The sequence below is a fragment of the Peromyscus eremicus genome, chromosome 3 (assembly GCF_949786415.1).
Source record: "Peromyscus eremicus chromosome 3, PerEre_H2_v1, whole genome shotgun sequence".
NCBI lineage: Eukaryota > Metazoa > Chordata > Mammalia > Rodentia > Cricetidae > Peromyscus > Peromyscus eremicus.
In genome coordinates this window covers 51,709,221-51,737,026 of record NC_081418.1, presented here as the reverse complement: position 1 = coordinate 51,737,026, position 27,806 = coordinate 51,709,221, and the positions used below count along the sequence as shown (strand labels likewise).

Below are 27,806 nucleotides of genomic sequence, written 5' to 3'. Positions count from 1 at the left end.
TAATTCCTAATGGTATAGACTACAGATTTCAAATCCTCCAAAACTGACTGAAGAAGGAAAGTATGTATCTATGCCCATGAGTGCAGAGTACTGTGTTATCTTTAGCCTTGTCTTTTTTCTCTTTATATATATTTGAAGTTCCAGCCATGGATGACAATACTTTTCCATAAACAGAAAGTGTTGGAAACAGAAAGTTGGTGCAAACAAATAAACAACGACAACAAAAACCTTTGGAAAGTCTAATCATCTTTTTATATAAAGCCTTCTAATGACTGTGAAAAGATTATAGTCCTTCCTCATAAGCAAATTAAAGTAGCAAGTGTTTTAAGGCTTTTTGAAAGCAACTTTAGAAATGCTTTGCAGTCAGTAGGGATATTTTCTTAATTTTAAATTTTTAACAGATTGTCTTCATTAAGTTGCAAAAAAAATATTTATGGCCAATATTTTATAGCCATTATTGATTTTGTACCTATGCAGTTGGATTCATGTTCATGTTGACACAAAGACATGTTACTACTGACCTACATTTTCTCTTACTTGTAAGAAATTCTAAATAAAGTTCACATTCTTTGTACATATTACAAAGAAGAATGCTTTACCCATGTTTGTCTTTGGACAAGATAAAAATCTTTATTTACAAATGCTCTGTTTCTCTAAGTGTACACAGAGGGAAACGTTTGGATTAAAATATGTTAAAAGCACAGAAAACAAAAACAAATTCTGGTTTTAAAAAAAAATCAAGAGTACCTGGTGATGTTGTTCAAAAACTCAACAGCAATAGGAGTCAGCCACAAGAGACTAGGACGTGGAGAACAGCCACAGGAGGGCTAGAACACATGGGGAGCAGGTGTATCAAACTTCCCCGAGCCCTCTGCCTCTGCTGATTTTGTTTTAGAAGTTAATAAGCAGCTCAGGAATGTCCACATTATAGTCTTACTTCTAATTGTTTCATATAACAATAGCCTTTTATTTACTAATACAAAATCAGATGAGAGATTGCGTCCATCCAGAAAACATACTAGGCAAACTCCCTGCTCGAAGGGGCTGGCAGTTGTAGGAGTGGATACAATTTGGGAGGCACTGCTGAAATATGGGCAACGTTCTCTTGTGAGCTGGTACTTAAAGCTGTATTTTATTCCTTTCTATGTACAGAGAAAGTTCCCTGGATCGTCAGTGAAGAATAAGTTATGGCAGCTTCCTGGTCCATGGGCCAAAATAGTGTTTCTGTTCCTCTTTCAATGATGAGGCATGTTTTCTCATTATTCACCAGAAATCCTCAGTAAATAGCACTAGAAATATGACAATATTCTAGATGTGAGAGCATTGCTAAGAAACCCTAGAAGCTTTGTAACCTTGCCTATAGATGCTATACATTGGATGGCTTTTGAAATCCTTGTGCATTCAAGCTGGTTCATCCTTGCATCCTGTACATTTTCTGAAGGCTGTATGACAAAAGGCTGGCTGGTAAGAAGTGAGTGCTTATAAGGAGAATTTCCCACAGTTGAATCTTGAGGACTCTGCACTCATTCCTCCTACCATGTCTCTTGTGCTTCTTGAGTCTTCATGGGTCCCAGAGGTCCCAGGATCACCATGGTCGATGTATCTCTGAGACCCACCATGGTGGATGTGTCTTTGAGGGGTCTGGATTTGCTGAGCTTTTATCAGTTCCCTGCAATCAGAAGGGACAGGCATGGGTAAATTCTTCCCTAGTTAGAGGTAGTATTTATAATCACAGCTAATCGCTCCTTTTATTTCAGTTTTACAAAGTCAAGCCTGAGCTATATGCAGAATAGAAGAATCAGTTCTAATGATTCTTACTATCATTAAAAAGGTTGATACATGCATTGTTCATAAATTACCTTTAACATTAAAATTCTAAGTGAACAACTCTTTAGGCAAAATATAAGAACTGTGAGAGCAACAAACCACAGATCTTATTGAAACACAGTTAATCATTTTTATCTGATATACATACATACTATATATAAAATATATATTCAGTGGTTATTTTCACTCATCAGTGACAGGTTGAATCATTACAGGAGAAATCATACAAAGCATGAACCATTTAATAGCTAATCCTTTACAGAACAAGTTTAGTCTAGCCCAGCAGTTCTCAACCATGGGTCATGACCCCTTTGGGGGTCAAATGACCCTTTCACAGGAGTCACCTAAGACCATTGGAAAACACGGATATTTAATTAAAATCCATAACAGTAGTTATGAATTTGTAATTAGTTATGAAATAGCAATGAAAAAATTCTATGGTTGGGGGGTCACCACCACATGAGGATCTGTATTAAAGGGTCTCAAGCATTAGGAAGGTTGAGAACCACTGTTCAGACAGTTTCAAGATGCCATCTGCCCTATCTCTATGATCTCTATGATCATTTGCATTCAACGATGACAGTCACTTGTACCTCCAGCTTAGGCTCACAGAATATGTATACACACTTTCGCAGACATTTGCGTCTTTTTCAACAACATGTATGGGTATTTTGTGGTTTACTAACTGAAACAATGAAACTCAAAAAGAGAAAAACTATAAAGTGGTTTATTGGGCATAACTGATTACCTGCCTAAAGGCTGAGAGTCTCTGCAGCTCAGAACCAAAACACGGGTTTAGTGACCATTCAAAAGTTTTCAGGTGAATCTTTCCAAGATAGGAAGCTGCAGCTAAACAAAGTTGGACTGCTAGGCAAATGTCAAGCAAGGATCATATTTCATTTTCTTCTTTTTATTTTCAATAGTGTACATATGACGCAATAATCAACTAAGAATTCCTTCAAACTTCTACTTAAACATCATTGCATGACCTCTTCCAACCACACCCAAACTAATACCTGTTTGTTTGATGAAGGAATAAATTAATAAATGAATACGAGCTTACATCAACCAGAGATCAGATTGCCTCCTTTGCTCAGAAAAACATAATCCTCTACATATGTTATCAGGATCCGATGTCTGCCTTCTGTCCTTGGAGCTTAGTGCTTTCTAAAGAAGGTTCTCTGTTCACCTAAGACCCTAAAACAGACCGCTACTTGGCTAAGATTACATTAGGTGACCAGCAAGGATACTTGCTGTCCCTCAGAGTCCAAGGACTCCCTTATCACTGGGGTTTCTTTATATGCTTTCCTCTCACTCACTTTGCATTACCTGGACTTCTCTCAAGCTGCCTAGTCACAGAGCTGCAGAGTCCCATGCCATAAAACATAGCACACTGCCAGGCTTCTTGTGGGCAGAGCCTAAGTCTGATGATGTAGAGTGTGCATAGACTTGAATCCATAGAGACACACCAGTCCAGTCAGACCACTGTGAGTTGTTCAAACAGACCCTTTCTTGACTCCAGCAACCAACTGTACCTTTCCAGTGTGGCTATCTTGAACTTCTCCAAGTTCAGTTGCTTCTGGAGTTCCTCTGTTTTCTCCATAAAGGGCCGGAGAATTCGACTTCTGGCCAGAGCTGCTGCTGAAGGTCTCTGCTCTGGATCAGGGTGGATCATGTTCTAAAGATAGGTTTAGGGCCATGGAAAGAAACAGAAGTTTCGATAGAGGCAGCATCTCCCCATTCAAGCCAACTTCAGTTCAACATGTACTGCTGAGTGTTGGGAAACTGCTTTTCCTCAGTGAAAGCTTTGTTCCACCTTGAACAGAAGGATCACCCATGTCTGGTAACATCATTTGTCTGTACTTATGACTTGGATTTAATTGTCATGTTTGAAAGCTAGCTGGTTTGCTGATTTACTAGTCTAACATTTTAATTATAAAGGGAAAAACAGGAGCTATGTCCAAGTTATAGGAAAGGCCAAGTCCAAAACCCAGTTCACTCAACTCAGTTCCAAGTTCACCCAACTCAGTTCAGAGTATTTTCCACTGCGTTGTACTCCTTTATCCCTTAATAACTCTGAAATACTTATCTCCAGGCAGAGGAGATCTGTAGCCTAAGATGACTTGAATATTGTGGGCATTAGCCTGTGATTAATATATCAGCATCTCTAGGTATATAATTAATGGTGTCACAGGATGACAAATACACTGAACTTTCCCTATTTGGGATCCACGTTCAGAGCAAGCACCACCATTTACTCTATAACTACACCACAGTTCATTTTATCTGAAATCCAGGATAATGCTAATCTCTTTCTGGGGATGTTGTGAGGGTGAAGTCAATTAACATAAATTATATAGTATACATAGCACAAGGCTAGCATTTAGGCACCTAGTAAATATGAGCTAAATCTGAGATTCATTTACACATAAGATATATGTGTGTGTGTATATATATATATATATATATATTTATGAATGAATGAATGAATGAATGAATGATTAGGCTATTGGCAAAGGAACAAAGGGAAGGTTTTCCTCTTTCCAGGACAGAAAAATGGAAGTAGAAGGAAGAATCAGTAACTACATTTGAAATTTGTAGGTCAAAAATAGAACTCTACTGTTCAAGGAAGTAGGTATTTCTAAAGCAATGTTAGGGACCCTAACCAGCCTTGTTTGTAACCCATGAATTTTTTGAGGGTGGGGGGGCGACTCTAAACTTCTTGGTAGTATAAGGTTGCTGAGGTCTGGTTTTGGTGCTGTTTGTTGTGTTTTGTTTTTGAAGCTCTGTTTCAATCTAATAGTCCCCTTTGTTATCCTTATGCATACTTATCTATAAAAACAAATATCACAAATTTTTCAATTGACATTATGCCTTTTCCCCAATACCTCAAATAAGTGGTATTGCCAATTACCAAAAAGTTGCTTATACTTTTAAAGATACTTGTGAAGTGATTCTTTTAGAAAATTTTGTCATCATTGGCCATTGACAACAGTGCATACCCTGATGTTGGAGGGGAAAGACGAGGCTGGAATTTAGAATTACCAATTATTAACTGAATACATGAGCCCCTATGAGTTTGAGTTTCCTCTGCTGCAGAAAGATGTGCCACCTGCCATTTGGGGGGGGGGGGCGTTACTAGGAATAAATAAAAAGTGTCCACATGAGGGTATTGTAGAACTTAGGTTTCCATAAGAAGTTTCAATCTGGGGCTGGAGAGATGGCTCAGTGGTTAAGATCACTAGCTGCTCTTCCAGAGGTCCTGAGTTCAACTCCCAGCAATGTCATGCTGGCTCCCAACCATCTGTAATGAGATCTGGTGCCCTCTTCTGTCCTGCAAGCACACATGCAGACAGAACACTGTATACATAATAAATAAATAAATCTTTAAAAACAGTTTCAATGTGCCCTGTCTTATCTGAACTTCCTACTTCCTTCCTCCTTCATGTTCACACATGACCCTAACCAAATTCATATTTACCTAACCCCCGCTCCACAACCACCACACTGGTCATCACACTTAAAATACAGATGTTTCATCTTCATTTCATCTCATAAGAGGTGTCACCTTGAGTAGACCATAAAAGTCATCTGAGAGCTCCTGGACAATGTCTGGAAAGTTCCCCTTGCGGATATGATGCCACATGTCACCATTAATGGGTAATGACTCTGCTCCTGCAGCCATTGCAATTGTTAACCCCAAGGCGAATATGTCTGCTTTGGGAAGGTGTTGATAATTCTACAAAACAGAAGACGGGAAGATCAGTTAGTCTGCCAAGCAGAGTGAGTCTAAAATGTGACTGCAGAGGTCTGATTACACATAAGCTCTCAATGCCATGGCATAGTTATAGTTACTGTAGTTGATAGTTTCTACCTAAGAAGCTAAAGGGAACATAAACAAACCTTAGTAATATTGCTGAGCCCTGAAAGCCTAGGGTAGAATCTCAGCATCATTTTGTTCTGTCAGATTCACTGAGGCTTAATTAGCTGATCATAAGAAAAGACTTTTTCCCCTGAAAGAAGTTATAGTCTTGCTAGGTCAGACTCAACAGGAATCCTAGAAGATGGGCAACCACTAACAGTCATTTTAGTGGTCAGAGCTGGTGGGTTATCAAGAAGATAACATGATAAAGACAACATGACCGTGAAGAGAGGGTTTCCTTTCTCTTATGCAACCCACTAGGCTAAGAATTCTAAGAAATACTAGAAAAAGTGAGAGACCTTTAGAAGGAACTATGTAAATATTGATTCATTGTTGATGGTAATAACATTCCTATGCTTTGGGGGAATTTCTTTACTGTATTTGATCTCTATTCTGAACAGAAAAAAAAAGACTTTATTAGTTTGAATTACAGATATATACTCTTCATTTGGGGCACCATGAGCCTTCATCTGAGAGTCAAACAGTTGAATGAATTATAAAATTCATTGCACATCTGTAGTCTCAGCTACTTGGGAAGCTAAGGACAGAAGGCCACAAGTTTGCGGCAGCCATATTGGACAACATAGCAAGATTCTGTGTCCAAAAATTTTCTAAAATGACAAAAAAAAAAAAAAAAAAAAATGATTCCCCCTCCATTTCCCTAACGTATACCTCTTGCAGGATCTCCTTAGCCAGGAAGCGAGTGTCTCCTTCTTCCACTTTGGGTTTGCTGATTGATGTCACGTGGCCCAGGTCACCTTTTAAAAAGGAAAGAGAGGCTGTTTTAAAGAACATGGCTTTCTTGGAGATGGAGTAAATGTAGTCGTCAGCTTAATTACAGAGTAATATGCAGATGGGGTAGAAGCAGACTCACCAATTTTATATATCACATTGGCAGAGAGAAACCAGTCAGCCTCACTCTCAGCCTCTTCTGGACCTACGGGAGAGTCACTCTGCATCTTATGACAAATGAAGATGTTACCTGAAAAAAACAGAGTAGACATAAGTAACGATTTCTGAGCTCCCACCCCACAAAGAGCCTTTCATGGCCATGACCTTGCAGCTTTTCTCCTCTGGTGTAGTTGTGGAGTGACTACTAATCTTTGAATTTTGTTTTTTCTGTATAATCTCTCTCTCTCTCTCTCTCCTCTCTCTCTCTCTCTCTCTCTCTCTCTCTCTCTCTCTCTCTCTCTCTCTCTCTCTCTCTCTCTCTCTCTCTCTGTGTGTGTGTGTGTGTGTGTGTGATGCTCAGATTCCCTATCTCTGTCTCACTGTGTATAGCTCTGCCAACTCATTATGTAGGTCAGGCTGGTCTTGGACACACAGAGATCAGCCTACATCTGCCTCCTGGGTGCACATATGCGGCTCTATGTAATCTCTTACATCAGATCAGAACAGCCAGTGATGGATGGATAACACTTGTTTAAGTCGGACTGACTTCATATAGTCCCTATCCTCTGAAGAGCATGGTTACATGCTGTCTCAAAATAAATAAAACCCATAAAATAATAAGTTCTCCTTAGGTTTCACACTGAAAAGTGATTAACACATTCATTCTGTTCACTCTGATCAGGGCTGACTTAGAGAAAAATACAGTACTAGTTACAAACACAATCAGAATGTAGTTGACACACTGTCAATTTTCTATGTGGTAAATTAAACACCTAGTTTTCTGTCTTTGCTCTATATGAGAAAGTGTCTTTTCCCCTTGTGTCCCCTGACTCGAGGAGGAAATGGTTAAAGATATTTGACTGAGTTTGCTATGGGAAATGAATGGAAGAAAGTAATTCTTCTAGACAATACTATCTTTGAGAATGAAAGTACGTACACAAGTGCACATTTTCACAATGGTGTATAAAAGATAAACACTGGAAGGAATATAGACAGAAAAAAATACTAACTGGGTTTGATGTCCAGGTGTACCATGCCAAAGTTGTGGATGTACTTAAGTCCCAAGGAGACCTGGAGGAGGATGTCTTTGAGTTTGGGCTCTTGGAAGTGATTGCCCGATGCAGCATTTTCAGATATCGCCGCCTGCAAGCTCCCACCTGGGCAGGAATTGTAGAGAACAAGCCAACAGAGAAGAAACAGATGTGAGGCTCACAGGCAGAGAAGGCACAGGAGGTGATCACGAGAGACTTGAACAAATCTCAGTTCCATGTCAACACAAAGCACACAGTATCAGTCCCAGGACAGTGCCATAGATGTTAGGATTTCAGGACTTTGAAAGAAGAAAATAAGATTCTAGGTTCTTAACATATGGCCAGAGATATAATATGTAACCCCCTGCCTCAGGTATGTGACAACTAACGTTTTAAGAGTTCTACCTAATTATTAGCCATAAGACAATCAAGCCAACTTGGATAGTTACTGTTGACATGATCCCATGTCAAAGTCAGACTAGTATTTATAGAGCATTAGTAATTTCACTGTGACTCTTATTCCATTAATGACAGATCATAAAGTTAGAAGCTTAATGGTTGTGACTCAAAGAAAATTTAAAAGCTCTTTATATACCTGAATCCTGTTTCAACCCCAGTATTTGTACATTGGGTGTAGACTATCTTGATTTATCTTTGTCATCAACAAAATGTAAGTCCTGAGTTCATATGCCACACCTGGGCTTGGACACACACCCTAAGGTGTTAGATATTTTTTGAACACTTTGTTTAATGAATTAGAGTTCTGGCTCCCATTAGCAGGTACAAAACTACACTCCAGTGTGCAACAGTAAGGTTGAAAATAATAGAGTGTTAAGAACATCTGTACTTAAAAGTATCCCATGTAAAACTAAAGGCCAATTTGTCATGCTAAAAAATAAGTACATTTAGTAAGAAAAATCCGCCCCTTTTCAACACACACAAGGAGATGACAAAACGTTATTTCTCTAGGAATCTTAGAAGAAGGATTTGTGTAAGGAAAGCAAATACTTTCAATTTTGTTAAAAATGAAGTTACTGTGAAACTGAATTTGTAGGTGAGGTTATTACATGTCAACAAGGAGGAGGGGGCTGCATCCAGGAGAACTCTACTGGCTGCAGCCAGCCTGGGCATTCCTACATGGGAATCTAATTTTCTGAATTAGATGTTTACCCTGGCAACAGAGAAAGCAAGTAAGTCAAGGACCTCTGTCAGAACACGGTCCAAGAATGGAGTCATGTGAGAATTCTGAGTAATTGTGAGAAAACTCCAAGAAAACAAGAGTCTTGTGACCTCAGTCTCTTCAAAACACAGACTTGTTCTTGGAATGTGTTTTCATGCTCCTTTCAGGTGTAGCGGATAGGAGTGAGTTCTCTTCAGCTGCTGTTACTCACGTGCCTCAGTGGAAAACACGTTTTGCCATGTGCAGCTTGTCCTTGTGATTATAAATCAAAAGCACTTTACCCCATGGCAAAAAAAAAAATCTTTAAAAGGTACTTGTTTTTCTCTCTGCCAACAGGGTCTAAAAATATCAAAACAAAATAAAGGGCAAATAACTTCTAACAATAAGATGTAAAAAACAGGTTAACAATTCAATGGGATATTTTATTCAGACTTGCATATCCTCACAATATCATTTATAGTGCTGTCGGTAATATTGGTGATTTTCTACTGACAGAGTTGTTCCTTGTTTAGTGAAAAAATACAACCATGTATGGCACTCCACAGTGCATGCTGACCCTGACCCTGATGTGTCATAGTATTCTAACAAGTAGGATCAGGAGTTGGCTTTATGGAATTTCAATGACAGAAGATGTCAGATGCACAAATATTGTCATTACAGAGAGATAAATAATCGAACTCCAAATTAGTTGAAATCCTGGGGGCTGTTGAATCTATTGGAGACATTTTAGCTGTCTAGGCTCATCCAGAGGTGACTTTCAAGGCATCTTGACAAGGATCAAGGAGGAGAGGACATTTGATTGGTTCAGGCTTAAGATGGACAATAGGGAAAATTCTATGACAGTGGGTCTCTACTAATAGTCATCTAATATATATGTGTAAGACTCCAAATCATGTATGGTGTCACCTAAATTAAAAATCACAACTGTCCATGCCCCAGTCTGACTGCTTTGACAGGTTAGGAGATGAGCAATGGGAGGCCTGGGATGAAAAGAATGAAATGAGAGGGAAGGAAAAGTAAGGGATGGGGCCAAGGAAGGAGGAGAAAGGAGGTCTTGGAAAGGCTCCACCTGTAAGAATTGCAAATTGCAAAATCAGTTACATCACTGAATGAGCACCCTGTGAAGGCAATGGGTCAGTATGATGAAACAATTCCCTGCAACCCGTAACCTACCTACTTCTAACCTGAAGGCCACTGCCTGGCTTTTAAAGTCCTATATAGTATCCCTATCTTTTCTTGCTGATATTATTTCCTACCACAAGGATCACCCATGTTGGGTCTCCTACTGTCTGTTAGGTTAGACCCACTCTCAGTTCTTTGCCTTTAGCCTGCCTGATGCTCCAACAACTGGATGTCTTCCCTCTGATTTCCTAAACTCTAGTAATTTTTCTGCAAGCTTTAATTCAAGTCCTGCCTCCTTTATGAAATCTGGAGCTGATCTTTTTTTTTTAATTATGCATCAGGTATTGAGTCTCTGCTAATATTTCGCATGTGCTGTTGTCAATTCTCAAATTACTTCTGTAATAACTATTACCATCCATTTATGCACTAATTTTGAGTGACATTCCAGTAATTAGTTATACAAGCAGTAAGCATCAGAGTTGGGCTGTAAACCCAAGTCTTCTCAACTTTAATACCTAGGCCCCTTCCAGTACCCTGTCATATTTCCCTCTCTGCTTCTTTCCCCATGTCTGGACCAGACAGCTTTGCACCAGATTGTCGGTTCTGCAGTTCTTCTCACAGAATGAGTGGAGCAAAGCATCTTGAAGGACTTTCCTATCCATCTCGGGCTCAGGTATTACTCTACCTAGAGTTGAGTAGAGTGTCAGCCTTAGGGAAGGCGTGCAAATGCTGGAATGAAGTAAAAGGTGACTGTGATCGAAGCAACCTCCCCATCTTGCCAGTTTTGAGGTTTGGGGAACTTTTTCATTGACTCTACATCGTATTAACATTTTACTGTATTAGTTAATTTTTGTTATTTCATATCTGTGCTAACAGCAAAAAAAATCATGGAAATCAAACCAATTTTCCTTCTAGAAAGCGGGGAGGAGAAAAAAGTAGGGAGCTTCAGGTTTTAATACAAGGGAGTTGGGGAGAAAAGGTGATTAAGAAAAGCCTTAATCATAAGCATAGAGAAAGGTTGCACCTCCCCAAAGTCTAAAAACAAAAGGGGGTGATAGTGAGCTTAGAAGAGGAAAAAAAAAGACAAGGCCTGCAAAGACCATAGGTTAAGGCTAAAAAAATTTTTCTATAAGAAAACAATAAGAGAAATGCCAAGTTGTTGTTTTGAAAGATGTGTGTGTGTGTCATTCCCTGGCCTTTCACAACTTATTTGCCTCCTAGAGAAGTTTTGTTACCAGTCACTATACTCCAAGGCCAGGCTGGACAACTATACCTGGGGCCTTCAAGTGTGCACTAAAAGTACCTGAAGACAGACAGAGACACTCAAACTGGCTGGGGCAAGGAAGATTTTCAAACATTCTATGGTCAGAGTATGTCTTGCTGGCCCTAAAATTAGGGCAGACTTTACTCAATTTATGAAAAATATATCTGAAAGCACCAAGTTTGGTCACAGCACTTATCTCATTGCCTGTACTGTCGTGAGAACAATTAAGATCCAAGGTTTGAAGCAGCAAAAAATATGAAAGACCTGTAAACTCAGAGATCCATGGAAAAATACATGAAATAGTTAAAGCCTTTACTAAACCAACTATAACTAGGAACCTTTATTCCAACATTCCCCCAAATGGTATGGTTTATACCTTTCCAGGTACCTGGTAGATGGCAACAGAATTATTTAAACTAGTATGGTAACTTTTTTCTTTCAATATAAGATTAAACTATGAAAGGATTAATAGCATTTTTTATGATATACTAGCTTTGTGTAAAACACACACACACACACACACACATACACACTCCTATTCAACACTGTTCTTATCTCTGTTTCCAAGCACAAGCATCTTCAGTGTGACTCCGATATGTAAAGGCTTAAACTGGGAGGAGGTAGATTTATTTACAAAGATTTAAAAAGTTAAAGTTAAAAAGTTCACCCCCCTTCTCTGTATTAATCTACATACTTACCATTACAGTATTCATTCTGAATGACCACGTGATCGTCTTCTGCCCATGAAGAATAGTAGCGTACCACATGGGGGTGATGGCCAAGCACTGCATGAGCATAAACTTCATGCAAATCCAAACTCCCAAGGGACAAAAAAGCATTTAGAAAAATTAATTGAGACAATAGTGATTAAAAGATTTTGTTAAGGGAATCATGGGAGGCACTAAAAATAACAGAATATTTTTCTAGGGCCTGCTGTATGCTTAGTATTTTATCTATTTAGTCTTTTTAGATTCTTGGTAAGATACATTGGAAAACATGATGAGAGTAAGTGACTGGTCCAAGGTGAAACTGGTACTAGTAGACCTAAGAGCAGAACTTTGGTCAACCTGGTACCAAAGTTCATGCTTTATTCATTGAACATGGCATATATAGAGGTACCTCATGTGCTTACTCTTTCAAGAGCAGATATGCTTTGGGTCTTAATTTCATTGCCTCACAGTACACATTGCATCATGTTGTGCCTATTATAATAAGAAGGCCATCACACACTTGATTGCAGACACTCTGATGGAACTATCTCCTCCGTGAAGTCTAGAAGTCTAGTCATTAGTGCCATTATCAAACTCAGCCAATCTGAGGGGTGATAGGGAAAAGCCTTGGGAGACATGTGCATTGTGCAAAAGAAAAGCTAATTCTGTCCTTGACTGACATCAATATAAAAACAAAAGCCTGTAACATCTGGCTCAGCAGGGTCAGTGTGGATGGAAGGAGCTCACAAAAGCATTACTCAATCTGAAAATACGTCTTTCCTTATATCATAGGAAAGGATGAACAGTTAGTTCTGGGAGTTAAATATCAACATTCCTAATGGTTTTTCTTTGCAAAAAGTATCAAACTTCACTACCAAATTAATTATTAGTACATGTACTGGGTAGTTTTACTGTCAACTTGATATAAGAGCCACCTAGGAAGAGGGAATGTATAAATCAGATAGGCCTACCTACAGCCATGTCTGTGAGAGATTGTTTTGCTTGATATTTGGTGTGAGGGCCCAACCCACTGTGGGAGGTACCAACTTTAGACAAGCAGAAGAAAGCAGGCTGAGAGCAAGCCAGTAAGCAGTGTGCCTTCATAGTTCCTGTCTCTGCCCTGACTTCTTTCCATGATGGATTGTGACCTAGAAGCATAAAATGAAATAACCTTTTCCTCCTCCACAAATTGCTTTTCGTCTTGGTGTTTATTATAGCTGCAAAAGGTAAAGTAGAAGAGTTCAAAGTAGAGATAAACTACTGATAGCATTTCCTGTCTGACAGCATTTCAGATGAACATGAATAGGTACCAGGAGACCATTCCAAAATCCAATTCATTAGAATGGCAGTAAGACCAGCAGACAGAAAAGCTAAGAAATTAAAATAACAATGGTATGCATGCATGCTTTTAATCCCAGTGGAGGCAGGCAGATGTCTGAGTTCAAGGCTAGCCTGATCTACCTAGTGGGTTCTAGGCTAGCCCAAGTTAAATGGTGAGATTCTATAACTACAAACAACATGATCTGAAGTTATCATGCTCTATTTCAGGAAATGCCATTGGTGTTCTGGACAATTCAGTAAAGCTATGAATGTAAAATGACATCCAATGGTGGAGATAAACTTAAAATCAAGCAAATGGGATGTTTTCATTGATATCGGTGGTGCTCTTTTTAAAACTATTTTGAGAATCAATACAGCATCAAATCCAAGTTTGTTCGTCCAGTACTTTTCTTAGGTACTCACTCATTTGATACTCCTGAGAATGATTTTGTAGAGCGCTTTATTGCATAAACACATCCATCCAGCCTCTTAATGCACTTGTAGACTGTACCAAATTCCCCAACCCCAATTTTTTCTACCTCCAAGAATTCTTTTTCATAGCGGGAAGCCATGTTAGTTTCTCGTAGAACACTTCTCTAAAATATTTAAAAAAGAGAGAGGGAATAAGTTTCCCTATATACCATGAGCAATAAAACAGAGCTATATTACATTTCCTAAATTGCTTTTTAAAATGTGAGGCGAATGCAATGGGTTCTCTTTATGCTGCTAATCGTGGTAGCAAAGAGTTTTGCCAATGGCTGGCCATGCCTGTGTCCTTTGTAACCTTACATACAAGTAAGTACTGACCCTGGTCACGTTGTTTTAAGTGTTTTTTCCTCCATCTTGTCAGACTATTCTGATGGGAGACCCACAGCTTCTGAAGCCCAGAACCACTGTCCTCAGCTGAAGGACTAACAGGAAACAGTTGAAGCATGTTCAGAGCAAGCGCAAACAATACCAACACCTCCTTTTGACTCTCTACCTTTATCAAGGCTTGGGTGCTGAATTTTCACCTCAAGTTGAATAAATTTTCTTGTTTCAATTTGTTTTCATAGAAGTCTTAGTCTGGGAAACAAAATTGCCCAATGGATTAATCCATCTCATGTGTTCAGCATTACCTCCCCCTAGTGGCCAGCTGTTAATATCACTCATTTTCCAACTTAATAAATCAACCCAGGGAAATCATAGTTTTCTGTCTATAAGATGAAGATCATAACAATGACTTCTCAGGGTACATTAATATTATGTGATAATATATATACAATGTTTTGTTACATATGTCATTGCACATATGTTTATGTATATATATATACATTATATATAATGTGTTGGTATGATATATATCAACATATCACAGTTATCCTAGTATAATGTATACACGTGGAAATTTTACAGTCTAGTATTATGATCAAAATCTCTACTACACATGAATCTAAATTTAAGATGATTTCTCTCCCCAACATCATCTTTTTTAATGCCCCAATTAGCAAGAATGTTTCTCATCTAACTTTAGCAAATTAAAAAAAAAAAATCTTGACTATGACTTGATCATTTTTGCATCTAATTCCAATCAGTCTTTATCAGCAAGACCTGTAATTTCCTTTGCCCTTAGGTAATCCTAAGCTCTGATTCCTCCATATCTGGATTTGCCTCCATCATCAGCTCTCTTCCCAACTCCTCTAGTAAGAACAATTTTGCAAAATGGTTCTGCAGAATTAAAAGCCTAGTTGTTTCCCAAGAGAAAGTTAAATTCTGACAACAGACCCAAAGCCCTCCTATCAACTGACACTGAGTACTTTGGCCACCCTATAGCTACCAAACAGGCCAGCTTGATGTCCACACCACTGCCAGCCACTCAACTGCCCAACCCACAATCTTACACAGGATCCATCCCCCTGCTTTCGGAACATTATAAATTACTTCTTTTCTTTGCCTAGAATTATCTTTATACTATTTGTTCTACCATTACATACATTTACACATCATACACAAGTTCACGTTCATACAGATACGGGTATCTTTTTGCTTTATATTTTTGTGTGCATCCTTTTGATACTTCAAACATGTTAGTTTCTCCTGGCCAGGGACTTATGTATAGATCTATGTTCCCCATTTAATGAATATATTTGGCATTCTATCAGAAGCCAGTTAGTGACTTATAAAACAAACGAGGAATAAAATTCAAAGAAAAAAGCAGTGAAGGCTCAGTGGGGATGTTCACATGTGAAAACTCAAAGCCCATGCCCACAGCCTTCTCTGTGGCAGTTACAATAGCCAAGTGCCGCTATTAAAAAATACCACCTCCATTGTAGTGTGATGTCCACACATGCAGTCCTAGCGCTCAGGAGGCAGAGGCAGGAGGATCATAAATTCCAGGCTAGCCTGAGCTATGAGAAACCCCATGCCAAGGAAGAGAGGGAGACAGGGAAAGAGAGAAAGGAAAAGAATGGGGAAATGATTAACTTACTTATGAGAATAAGATTTGCTCAAGAAAAGTTTGGTAATTAGAAGTGAGAACAACCGTGTGGTTTCTGCCATTCAAAGGCATTGAAATAACAGCTGTCGCTGCAACATCCGACTCTGTGATTAGTGAGTGATGTGTGTAGCCATTATATACATTTTCGAGTTTTGCACACTGAATACATGATAAGAGGTATGTTGCCACATTTTGCAAACACCTTAAGAGCAATTTAATATCCTACTGACTTTATATTTAACCTAGCCATTCTTCTATTATTGGGCATTCAGTGCCTTCTGCAGCTTTCAGCAACTGCAATCCAGATGTGAGAAATATTTCAGAGGCAAATGTTTATAATATTAATTTGATAGGTTATATTACCATATGGGGAACATCACAAAAATGAACAAATAAGGATGCATTTAACAGCTAAATTTTTACATAAAAATTTCTGTACCAATATCACTTTTTCCATTTCCATTTTTGACTTGGGAAATAAAAGTAGCTTAATTTTCTCATTCCGTCTCTACTCCAGTATAGAAGGTTTCCCCAAATTAAAAGCAGAAATAGAAACTTTTAAGAATTATCTAATAACTTAGCAATGTACGTATTAGCTACTGCTTGCTAATATAACTGATAATCTAGATGTAAATTATGCTGCAACACAAACTGCTGAAGCCATAAAATGTGTGTGTGTGTGTGTGTGTGTGTGTGTGTGTGTGTGTGTGTGTGTGTGACAGTGGGAGGAAGGGAGAGAGAGGAGATGAAAGAAAGAATAGGAGAAAGGGAGAGAAAGAAGGAAGAAGGAAAGAAAAGGATGGGGTAGAGAAGAATGGGGTGGAGGGGATTAAGGGGCAGAGGAAAGAGTGAGAGGTTAGGAAAAGCAGCATGAGGGGCAAGTGAGGGGGAGTAGGGGGAAGAATGAGGGGAGGGAGGGGAGGGAGGGAGGAAGAAAAATAGAAAACAAAAAGGGTAGGAAGCAGACAGAGAGGCAGAAACAGACGATGAATAGGATGTTGTGACTACTGGACCAAAAGACCACGCTCACCTTAGCAGGCAGCCACTGTTCCGATTTGCTTCCCCCTTCTCCAGTTTCCTCACTAAAAGGAAAAAGTTAGAGCAAGAATGATTAAAGATTATGTCTCATTGACACACTCACTGAGGCTGGTATTGGGATAAGTTCTGTGGCTGTAAGGAAATTAATTCCTTCCCCTCTTCACTTTAGGTTCACTTTACATTGAGTAGAGATAATCTAGAAAGTTAATACATGAGCCTAAGACAGGATAACAGCATTGGGAGAGACCGTGAACAGCACCAGTTATGTGAGTATCTCAAGAGTGCAAAAGGCTTTCCCCAAAGACAATATGTAAGCTAAGATTGCAAGAAGGAATGGGAACTGACGGAGGAAAGGGGTGCACATTTCAGGTAATTAGACTACCATATGCTAAGACAGCGGTTGGTTCTCAACCTTCCTAATGCCGTGACCCTTTAATACAGCTCCTCGTGCTGTGCTGACCCCCAACCAGAAAATTATTTTCGTTGCTACTTCATAACTGTAATTTGCTATTGTTGTGAATAATAATGTAAATATACAGGATGTCTGATATGTGACCCCTGTGAAAGGGTCATTCAACCCAAAGGGTTGTGGCCCACGGGTTGAGAAACCCTGTGCTAAGACCCAGAAGCAAGGAAGAGCACTGAACTAAATGTAGGTGCTGTTTTCCCCAGAGGAGCCACCCAAACCTGAGACATTTAACTACTCTGTGTTCCACAGTTAGCAAGTGGAAGAACTTGGCTTTTACTGAGACATTAAACCACTCTATAATTCCACAGTTAGCAAGTGGAAGAACTTGGATTTTACTGAGACATTAAACCACTCTGTGTTCGACAATGAGCAAGTGGAAGAACTTGGATTTTAAACCAAGCTCTAACCTCAAGGCATTTTTCCTTCACAACCACACTGTGCTCTCTTTCCAACACTTCCCCTGTCAGAGCCCAGCTTTCAATGCAGTACACAGACACTGAATAGAGCAGAAATATAATTTTGCCTAAGAGGTCTTCAACTTGCAATAAGAAGTCATTCACAAACATCCTTCTTTGCATGAGCCATTTTCTGGGTCTATAGGCAAGATTTCAATGGACAAACCAGACAGTTTCTTTTAGAGAAATACAGGGGAGAAATTGCAAGCAAATGACACTATGTTCATGAAATCAACTGATGGACATATGTGACTTAAACTTAATACTACACCCTGGTACTCAAAGTGACAACACAGTGGACCCCAGAGAAGGCTATCCTCTCATGAGCAGTAAGAGATGCCACTACAGTATCACCACTTTCATCTAAATTATCTCTTTTCCTGATACCTTCACTGAGTGGGGAAGGGAGCACTGGGTGTTCTGCACAGCTCTGACAGTTAGCTGTTTGCTTGTGTTGTCAGTGTGTACGGACACAAATGCTTCCCCATTTTACAACTGTTTCTGTTATATAAAACAAAGTGTCAAGGGAAACTGGTAAAGCAATATCCCCAAGTTAGCAATCCGGGAAGGGCAGTGAGATGGCTCAGCAGGTTAAGGTGCTTGCCAGCAAGCTTGGTGACCTGAGTTCAAGCCCCAGGATCCACATGGTAGGAGGATAGGACTGATTCCCTGAGCTGTCCACTGACTTCCAGTCATGTGCTGGGGCATGTATGTTTCCTCCAACACACATGCGTGCATGCACACAGGAACACAATGAAAAGGGAGGGGGGGAGAGAGAGAGAGAGAGAGAGAGAGAGAGAGAGAGAGAGAGAGAGAGAGAGAGAGAGAGATAACAAAAATAACTAATGCCCCCAAGAAACACGCATAATCCTTATTTAGGTGACTGTTCCATTCTGTGGCATTTGAGGGAATAAGGTACTTTGACTTTTCATTTATTAACACCTTTGGAAGCAGCACTATCTTTTAACCCTCTTCAGTTTTCCATCACCTACAGAGAAGTTAAAACAATTGCCCTATAACTCTCATCGTTAGTATCACCAGGTAACACAGGCCAAATTCAAAGCGGCGATATACAGTTTGAAATATGAATGTCTCCCCAGCCGCTAGCCTCATATTACCCAAAGCAAGTCCATCGAGTTCAATCCCTAGCACATTCAGCTGTCTACTGGAAGTCAGATCTAGTGCTTGCTCTGCCAGACTCTTTTATCAAAAAGCTCCCTGAAGTACACAACAGACTGGAAAGACGCCCAGGTTTCTGTGACCAGCACTGACAAGTAGGGATGAGGGACACATGCACACTACTTCAGTTCCATTCAAGCAGAGTTCTTATTCCTAGTCTTATTCTAGCACCAGCCCAATGGAAATCTCAGAAATGAAGAGAACTGGACACTTACAGATCGCCTCTGGTTTTCCTCTTGCCCTCTGACTGAAGGAATAGTTTTCTATAGGACTCTGGAGTGAATGGGTTGATATTAACCAGAGACAAAGAGGTCTTCTCGTCCATGAAGGGAGCAGGTGTGAGTCTCAGATGTTTAGTGCTTCGGGCAGAGAGCTTCCCTACCGAAGACATCTCTGGCTGAGGCAGTGAATTCTATGTGAGGATGACAAAAGGCAAATCAGAACAGGGCTTTGAAAAGTAAAGGAAAGTTTCCTGTCAGCTAACTAGTCAGTATTTGAACCAAAGAATGTTATTGCTGGAGGATTGTGTGGCTCAGTGAGAACTAGTTGTATTGCACCTGGTGCCCTTATTTTAAGCATGTGAAATTCTAGTCTCATCTCCTGAATCAACACAGAAATCCCTGTTTTATTTAAGCTTCACCCCTTCCTCTAGGCAGGTCTCCTAATTGTGAAAACAATTCAAAGTCCCACCTTCAGCTTTTGCAAATGAGGTTATTGCATTTAGGCGGACAAAAATGATTCTACAGATGCCCCCATCCTTCTGCTCTCCTACATTAACACTCTCTCTCTCTCTCTCTCTCTCTCTCTCTCTCTCTCTCTCTCTCTCTCATATTCATCCAGTATTTGTTTGGTACCTACTTAGTGGCAGATGTTGGATTAGATACTGATGGGTACAGAGATAAACTGTAGCCCTTAATGAACACATGGTTTGTTCATCAATTCATCAGTGTCTTTGAATTAATAACTTTGTAAGAGACACATCTCATAGACTTTCTAAGTGAAAATGGAGTTCTTAAATTAACTTAAAACACCACATAAAATGGTTAGAACACCATGAAATGAAGTAAAGAGATTAAAAATAATAGTCTACATATTTCGTAATATATAAATACAACCTGCTCAGTCCTATAATGTTACTAGTATGTATATGATTTCAGGGTTGCCCACTTGGTATTCCCTGGGGAACACCACTTCTTCTACTCAGCATCTTTTAGTTGCCTTTGTCTAGGGTAAGGAAAAAGGAACCAGAAGCCATGAATTTAAAGAGAGAAAGCAAGGGGACAGGGGAGAGTGGTATAGGGGGAGGTGGGGAGGAAAGGGAAAGGGAAATAATGTAACTATGTTAAAATTTGAAGTTAAAGAAAAATGACTATAAAATGAATAAACAAAGGAATAGGTCTTTATCTATTAAAAGAATGGCATCAGGAAGAATGGCAGCTTTAACACTGCACATTGCCAAAGCTTGTAAGTAGACATGAAAGAACAGAAGAGTTATGAAGGTTTTTAACTAAATGCATCCCAACCACCAGCATTTTACAGACATATAACTTAATATAAACGACCATGTATGTGTGTACACTTATGAGTGGAAAATACTGTTGTAGATGTTTAAAAACACAAGGTCTCTCTTTCCTTAGAGTATATATTCTAGAGAAGTTTAGTGGTAATAGTTCAAGTATATTAGTTCTAAGTATTAGTAAATATACCAGGAAATAGAAGATAACCACTCCAAATATCAAGCAGATGATAAAAATACTCCAGACAGTATTTTACACTCATGCTGAGTGGATTGTAATTAAAAAATAGCAGCTCTAAATATATGAATACATACATACATACATATATATATATATAGTATACATATACTATATAATTTCTTAAGATTTTAGGGCTTTCATTCCTGACACTGCCTGGTGCACCAAGACCCAGAAGCTGGACAGCCCAGAGACCTAGAATAGAACCAAACATGACTAGAAAAAAAAAGAAAAAAGAAAAAAAAGTCAATGTCATGTGCCTAATGTTATTCTTCTATGCTCATAGATTGGTGCCTGGCCCAGTTGTCACCAGAGAGGTTTCATCCAGCAACTAATGGAAACATGTAGAGACCCATAACCAAACATTAGGCAGAGCTCCAGGAATCCTACAGAAGAGGGAAGGAAGGACTGTAGGAGCCAGAGTGGTCAAAACCCACAGAATCAACTACCTGGGCTCATAGGGCCTCACAGACACTGAACTGACAACCAGGGAGCCTGTATGGGACTGACCTAGGTACTCTGCATATATGTGACAGTTGTGTAGTTTGGTCCTCTTGTGGGACTCCTAACAGTGGGAGCAGGGGCTGTCTCTGACTCTTTTGCTTGCTTTTGGGACCCTTTCCTCCTACTGGGTTGCCTTGCCCAGCCTTAATATGAGGGGAAGTGCCTAGTCTTATTGCTACTTGATATGCCATGTATGGTTGATATCCATAGGAGGCCCGCCCTTTTCTGAACAGAAACAGAGGAGGAGTGGAGTGGGGAGATGGGGCAGAGTCGGGGAAGGGACTGGGAGGAGAGGAGGGAGGGGAAACTGGTCAGGATGTAAAAATAATAACAACCATAAAAATCACTAAAAAGATTTCAGGGCTTTGATGTGGCTATAACCAGTTACCAATAAATGGAAGAAGGAAGACTTGCTAATCCAACTGCACCTAGATTTAACCAGAATTTAACCAGTTTGCCAAGTTCAAAGACAAAGGATCCTGAAAGAACAGATGTCATTAGATCTACATGTAGGGATCTAGAGAACTACCCATGCTGTATTTCTACAAGTACACAATAGTATACATGTGGTCGAAATGGAACTCTATAGTATGCTTGTTGCATGTGGGGCTGCTAATGAAGAATTCTATCACTTTGATTCTGTGACTTTTCAGTGTAAAATCAGAAGCCAAACTATCATCTGATTTGTTAGCTATGTGAGCTTTCAAAGACTGTTAGACTTAAAAAATATTCAATAAATGATTGGCTGGGTGGTGGTGGTGTATGCCTTTAATTCCAGCACTCAGGAGGCAGAGCCAGGTGGATCTCTGTGAGTTCGAGGCCAGCCTGATCTACAGAGCAAGATCCAGGACAGGCACCAAAACTACACAGAGAAACCCTGTCTTGAAAAAACATAAATAAATAAATTAATAAATAAATAAATAAATAAATAAATGACATAAGCAGAAATAAAAGATGTTATGGAACATACATATTAGCATAATTTTTGTAGGTAAAGAAAATAGGCCATTGGCATAGTCAAGGATTTTTTTTTATAAGGGTCTTGCATGTATCTTAGAGTTCACAGAGTGAATAATCCTACGACTGTATTCAAAACCCACACTGAAAAATGTCATTGTTTTCTGGTGAGTTTATCATGAAAAGGAACTATAGTTTCAAAATAAGGAAAACTATAGTACATAATGCTATGTCTCCATTACCAGTGTGATATTGGAAATAACTCAGAATTATACTGGACCATTTTCCCGAGGAATGTTTGTTTAATAATGCCAAGTAAAATGCATCTTTCGCAAATGAAATGGAGAGTGTCCAAATCTGCAAAGCTGCACATAATTCTTTTGCCATATTTTAAGCAAAATAAAAAGAGCCTATGAAATTTTCAGATAAAAACATGGAAAAGTTCATACCATGGCAGAATACACTAGACTTTCTAGTCTGGAAATATGAAGGCCAATAGGATTTGTGATCTCCTCTTGTGATATAGGGAAAGATATTGATATCCATTATGAAAGAAAGCTTTGCCTGGAAGTAGAGCAGATTGAAAAGCAGATAGAAAGGGTGTGTGTACTCCAGAGTATAGATGGATGTCTAGGGACGACTCTGTATGGTTGATTAAGGGAGATTTGCAGAATAGCTACCTGACTTCTGAAGAAGGGGAGGAGGCAACCGCCTGTATTTGGAAGTTGCTAATTCAGAGGTAAGCTAAGCCTGAGTCTTGAATCTACAATGTTGCAATGCAATCACCATCAGCTAGTGTTTAATGTAATTAGTTGCAGCAACCTTACTACTGCCTAAAGATGCTTTCCTGTTCTCCAGTGGTTCTGCTAAGAATCCCTCATGGAGAAGGAAGTTAGTGTCCCATGATTTCTGCTTGCACCTCGTAGGAAAAGCAGAACATGCCTACCCTGCTTTCCTGTGCTTCAGCAGAAGTGTCTTCAGCAAAACATCACTAGTTGGTATCCTGATCTGTTCTCATCCTGATTCAAATGTATTGTAGTGGAGTAGGTATTTTCCCTATTGTACTTCCACCTACCTTTTCATGCTCTGTTCTATACCTGTTCTTCATCTTGGCATGATCCAAGATCGGTAACACTTCTCTTCTCATAGCAGCACTCAAACCATGTGACCTGATCCCCACTCACAGCTTCACTGGTTTCCTAAATGCCATATATAGCCAAACAGGGATCTCTGGCTTCACTTGTTTTCCCATGCCCCACTTAGCCAATTATGCATTCCACATATCTGTTTTATTCCCCCAAACTCACATCTCCTCGGTGTCTCCCATCTTGATTCCAGGCTCTAGCTATTCAATCAAGCAAGAAGCCTCGCCACCATCTTCGATCTCTCTTTGCCATGCAACACCCCCATCGATTTATTGCTAGTTCCTGAACATCTCTCAACTTAAGTCCTGTTCACCCCTGTCATAATTCTGGCCTTTTTCTGCTCTCAGCAAAATCCTTGTGAATAATCCCCTGTGTCAAGACTTTTCTCTGGTCTAGTCCACTTTGTACATGAAGCATGACTTTTAAAAAATACCCCTACTCAAAGATAATCATTCAACACTTTTAGGACAGAATGTTCATCTCTCTTCCACCTACCCATCTCTCCTCATTCTCTGGGTCTCTCTTACACAGAGACTCCTGTCCCACCTAATAACAAATAGTTTTCCTTCCCCCTCTGTTACTCAGTGGATGTCTTGTCCTTTGCTTGGGGGTCTCTTTGCCCCTCTTTACTTGACTAACTTCAGTTCATTATCTAAGTCTTTCTCAGATAGTACTTCCTTTAGAAAACTGCCCCCACTGTTTTGAACTTTAATTTCCGATTTCTGCTCCTCATACTCTGCCATTCTTCACATTATATGAGCGTTTATTGCTGCTTCAGTTGCTTATTAATGGGGGGTGAGGCACTTGTTAAGAAAACAAATGGTATCTTCTAGCAGAGGGTCTGCTAACACAGAGCACATTGTGGATAATGCAATGAATGAAAGACATAGGTATGCTCATCACACTGTCTTGTCTGCATATTCCTACACAAAGCCTATTCTCCATCATCTGCTGAAACAACATCAACTATCATTGCTATTCACTTGCTTCCTTCACCTTTCCTTCTCTCCTAATCTACCCACTGAGAGTGATTCTTCACAGAGAACTCTCAAAATATCACTCGTCCCATGTCCTGATGAATTGTTTGAAAACAGAGATTGTGGGTCCTCAAGAAGGAGAAAACAGATAATCAATTGGTCAGTACTGGAACACTGAACCATCTTCTGATGGACACCAGAACCTATTTGATCGTCTACAGTTCAACAGGAAGCCTGGTGTTTCCTGTAAGACACACTCTGGCCCTCAGCAGGCACTACAGAGACCCGCTGACAGTAACTGTGCTGCAAGCAGGATCACACATGTTATAATGATCTTAAGTACCTCAAGCTGAGCTGCCAGGGAGCAGAGCTAATATCCAGCCTAGGGAATCACATACCCTGCCATCAGAATCTACTAGATGTAACCATCCCCAAGCCTCAGCTTTAATAAATGAGCAGTGTGATGTAATGTAAATAAAAGAATATGTGAACTCGAAGCAACCATTGCTTAATTGCTGCCACTTTCAATTCCTAAACACGTCCTGCTATTCCCAAGTATAACAGAGGTTCCAATCCTGCCCTCGGCCCAAAGCAGAGGGGACTGGAAAGGACAACAGCAGCAGATATGAGTATGTGCCGATGGTGAACATGAACATTCCTGTATTAGAATATATTGGTAAACAATTACCCAGAAATATAGTCAACTGGCATAATGGGAAGGAAAATAGACTAAATCAAAAAATGAAGTATCCAGTCTTGTCTCTGACAGAGGTTGAGGTAAGACAGTTCATCTCTTAGAAACTGATTTTCTTATGTGCAAAGTACATGGGATGGCTGTGGACCTCTACATCTCTTCCAGTTCCAATATTCCTTAACTAAGATCTTTTCAACTAAGATGTTTGTGTAGCCAATACCAAATAGTTACTGGTTGAAGGAAACAAAGCAGCTAGACATTTCATTCTGTTTCCTGGTAACTTTACACTCACCTCCATTTCCACTAAGAAATAGGTAACTGAAGATGTATCTGGTCTGCGAGGCAAGCTCATTGCATAGACGTAAATGACCAAACCCTCCTCTCTGATCAGTAGCCCCATAGGCGAACAGATCTCAGAGACCTGGTCCCTCCTCTCTCCATGGTTTACTCACTTTGGGAGTGGAGGGGTTGTCGGCGACTGGCCCCTTGCCCTTGCCGTATGGTACTGGCGTCTCTGGACATTTAGGAAGGAATGGAGCTGGACTCCAAAGAACAGGACCTGGGCTTTCCATGTTTCTGTTCTGAGGATAAAGTTCATTTCTGGGAGGAGACTTGGGATCCTCCAAGTCCTCATCCTCATTGGTCTTAGGCTTCTGGCTCTGGGCCTCTCCGATGCTGTGTGCTGTCGTTTGCCCTCCATTCTCAGTATCTTCTTCACAAAAGGAGAAGTTTAATTTCTTATTCAGCCTTTCTTCGTCAACCCTTCTGTCAGCCATCTCAGTGAAGGACCTTACAGTGCAGGCAAGGAGGTCTCTGAGAAGGGAACACTGTGAATCTACAGATAGGAAGGAGGGAAAAAACCAGCAATCCTCAACTTTAGCCTGCCCTTCCCTCTACCCGACAACAGCTGAGAGACACACTGCGAATGTTCTCCCTTAAGTACCACACTTCTAAGGCCTCAGCATATCCTCATTTCCATTCTGATTAAAGAAATCTCCAGCAACTCTCCAAGCAATTACATCTAATCTCTGCAAGAACTCTCCTGATATCCCACAGAGTCTCCCAGTGGGCAGTTGCTGTGAAATACTAGTAAGATGGTTGGCTTCCTTTAATTTACGGAAAGATGTCCACTAGCCAATTGGGGAGCAAGTTCATTATCAGAAGGGAATTATTTCCTACTCTTTCACTCTGCCATCATAAGGACCAATCTCTACTGCCTTCACGCCACACCCATCTCACGACTAACAGCAGCCGGCCATTAAGATTAGGCATCGCTTACATATCCTGATGATCCTTGCACAAGCTTTAGCATGTCTTGCCTGATGTTCATATCCTCAGTGGGGTCACCCCTTGTACCTTTGCTAAACACACCTTTCTTAATTCAAATATCATCCCTCCCCACCAACTGGGAGCAATTAAAGCTATCAGGAGAGTGAGCAAATTTTTGAGCTGACAAGGTTTAGAAAGAACAGCAATGCCTGGAAGGGGATTGTAATAATTTTTAAAATGCAATTATTTGAGCTGAAATTTGCTATATTTCATAGAATGCCTTTTTTAGATATTTTCAATTATTTAATTTCCTTCTCAGAAGCCTCTTCTTTGGGGGAAAAATAATCAAATGATCTCACAATCTTTTTTCAGTGCAATTACCCCCAAAGGAAATGAAACCAGCATCTCAAAGAGGTTTCCACATCCCCATGTTCACTACAACAGCTAGGGTGTGGAAACGGCACATGCCATCACTGGTTGGATGGAGTTTCTGAACTGGCACACAGATCTAAAGGAATGCCGTTTGGCTACAAACAAAAGCAATCCTGCCGTTCTGACAGCATGGGTGAACCTGGAAGACAACATCGTGCTATTAAATTAGTACAAAACAAATGCTGTGTGATATCACTGATACGCAGAGGCTGGAAAAAGTGAACTCTTGGAAGCAGAGAATAGAGCAATGATCTCCAGGGATCAGGGACAAGTTGGCCAAAGGAGGCCAGCATTTAGTTATAAGTGAACAAGTTCTGAGACTCTAATTCCAGTTAGAGTGGTGAGGGACATGTTAAATTGATTATGATAATCATTACACAAGGTGTATACATATATTATGAAATGAAAGAGATAGAGAAAAAGCGAAGCCTCCCTGATACTATAGGGGCCATGTGCGTGAAAGGCAGTCAGGTAAAAAGGAAAATGATGCCCAGGGGCCCCTTGGTGCCTTTAAAGTGGCTCTGTAGGGGCCTGACATGAAGAGAGCAAGAGAGGGACAAAGAGACTGAGGACCAAGGCGGCTTAAAGAGTTGGAAACAAACTGTACTTGCCCGGGGCCGGAGGCTTGGTTTTACAACTGCTTCCGATTCCTCTTCCACCGTCTCTCTCACTGGCCCCTTCACAGCCTGCTCCTCTCCCATCCTTCCCCATCTCCAACAAGAACTCACCGAGAGGGCAACCTAACTGAAAGCCGGTAAATGCGAAAGTAAGTCCTCAGCTGAAGGCTTCCCCACGAGCCAGTGATTTGGCAGGTGGCCCACTAATGATGTTTCCTTGGTCTTCCCCACCCCCTCCCACCCACTCACACTATTCCAGGTACTTGAACAGGCAGCGAAGTAGTCCTCTCAGCACGTGGAAACTCAGTGCCCACCTTTGTCAGAGGCTCAGCATTCCGTAAGTGGCAATAAAAAGCCATCCAAGGGGGAGGAAAGCACAGGTTACCAGTAAAGAATTTACCATCAACAGAAATTCTGAGCCCGGGAGTAAGGCTCTTGGTTACAAGCCAGTGAGTCAGGTGATACAGTTCTTCTCCCACAGTCTCCGTGTATCTTCACATCACATGACTTGCCACTTCTTCTCCAGGGCAGCTAGTTGTTGGCTTTGCTCCCAAAAGAACGGAGCCTGACATA

At 40.2% G+C, this 27,806-nt stretch overlaps 1 protein-coding gene across 1 annotated transcript; it reads right to left on the bottom strand.

The window, feature by feature from the left end:
* Positions 1-648: 648 nt before the first annotated feature.
* Wee2 (WEE2 oocyte meiosis inhibiting kinase) lies at positions 649-27,451 on the bottom strand. The gene is made up of 12 exons (XM_059256567.1): positions 27,345-27,451; positions 25,368-25,750; positions 19,100-19,296; positions 16,774-16,825; positions 13,691-13,863; positions 11,936-12,054; positions 7,651-7,797; positions 6,624-6,731; positions 6,422-6,507; positions 5,396-5,566; positions 3,363-3,505; positions 649-1,669 (listed from the first exon to the last, which is right to left on the bottom strand). The coding sequence occupies exons 2-12, from the start codon at positions 25,689-25,691 to the stop codon at positions 1,480-1,482; spliced, it is 1,710 nt and encodes a 569-aa protein (XP_059112550.1). The 5' UTR covers positions 25,692-25,750; positions 27,345-27,451; the 3' UTR covers positions 649-1,479.
* Positions 27,452-27,806: the final 355 nt, after the last annotated feature.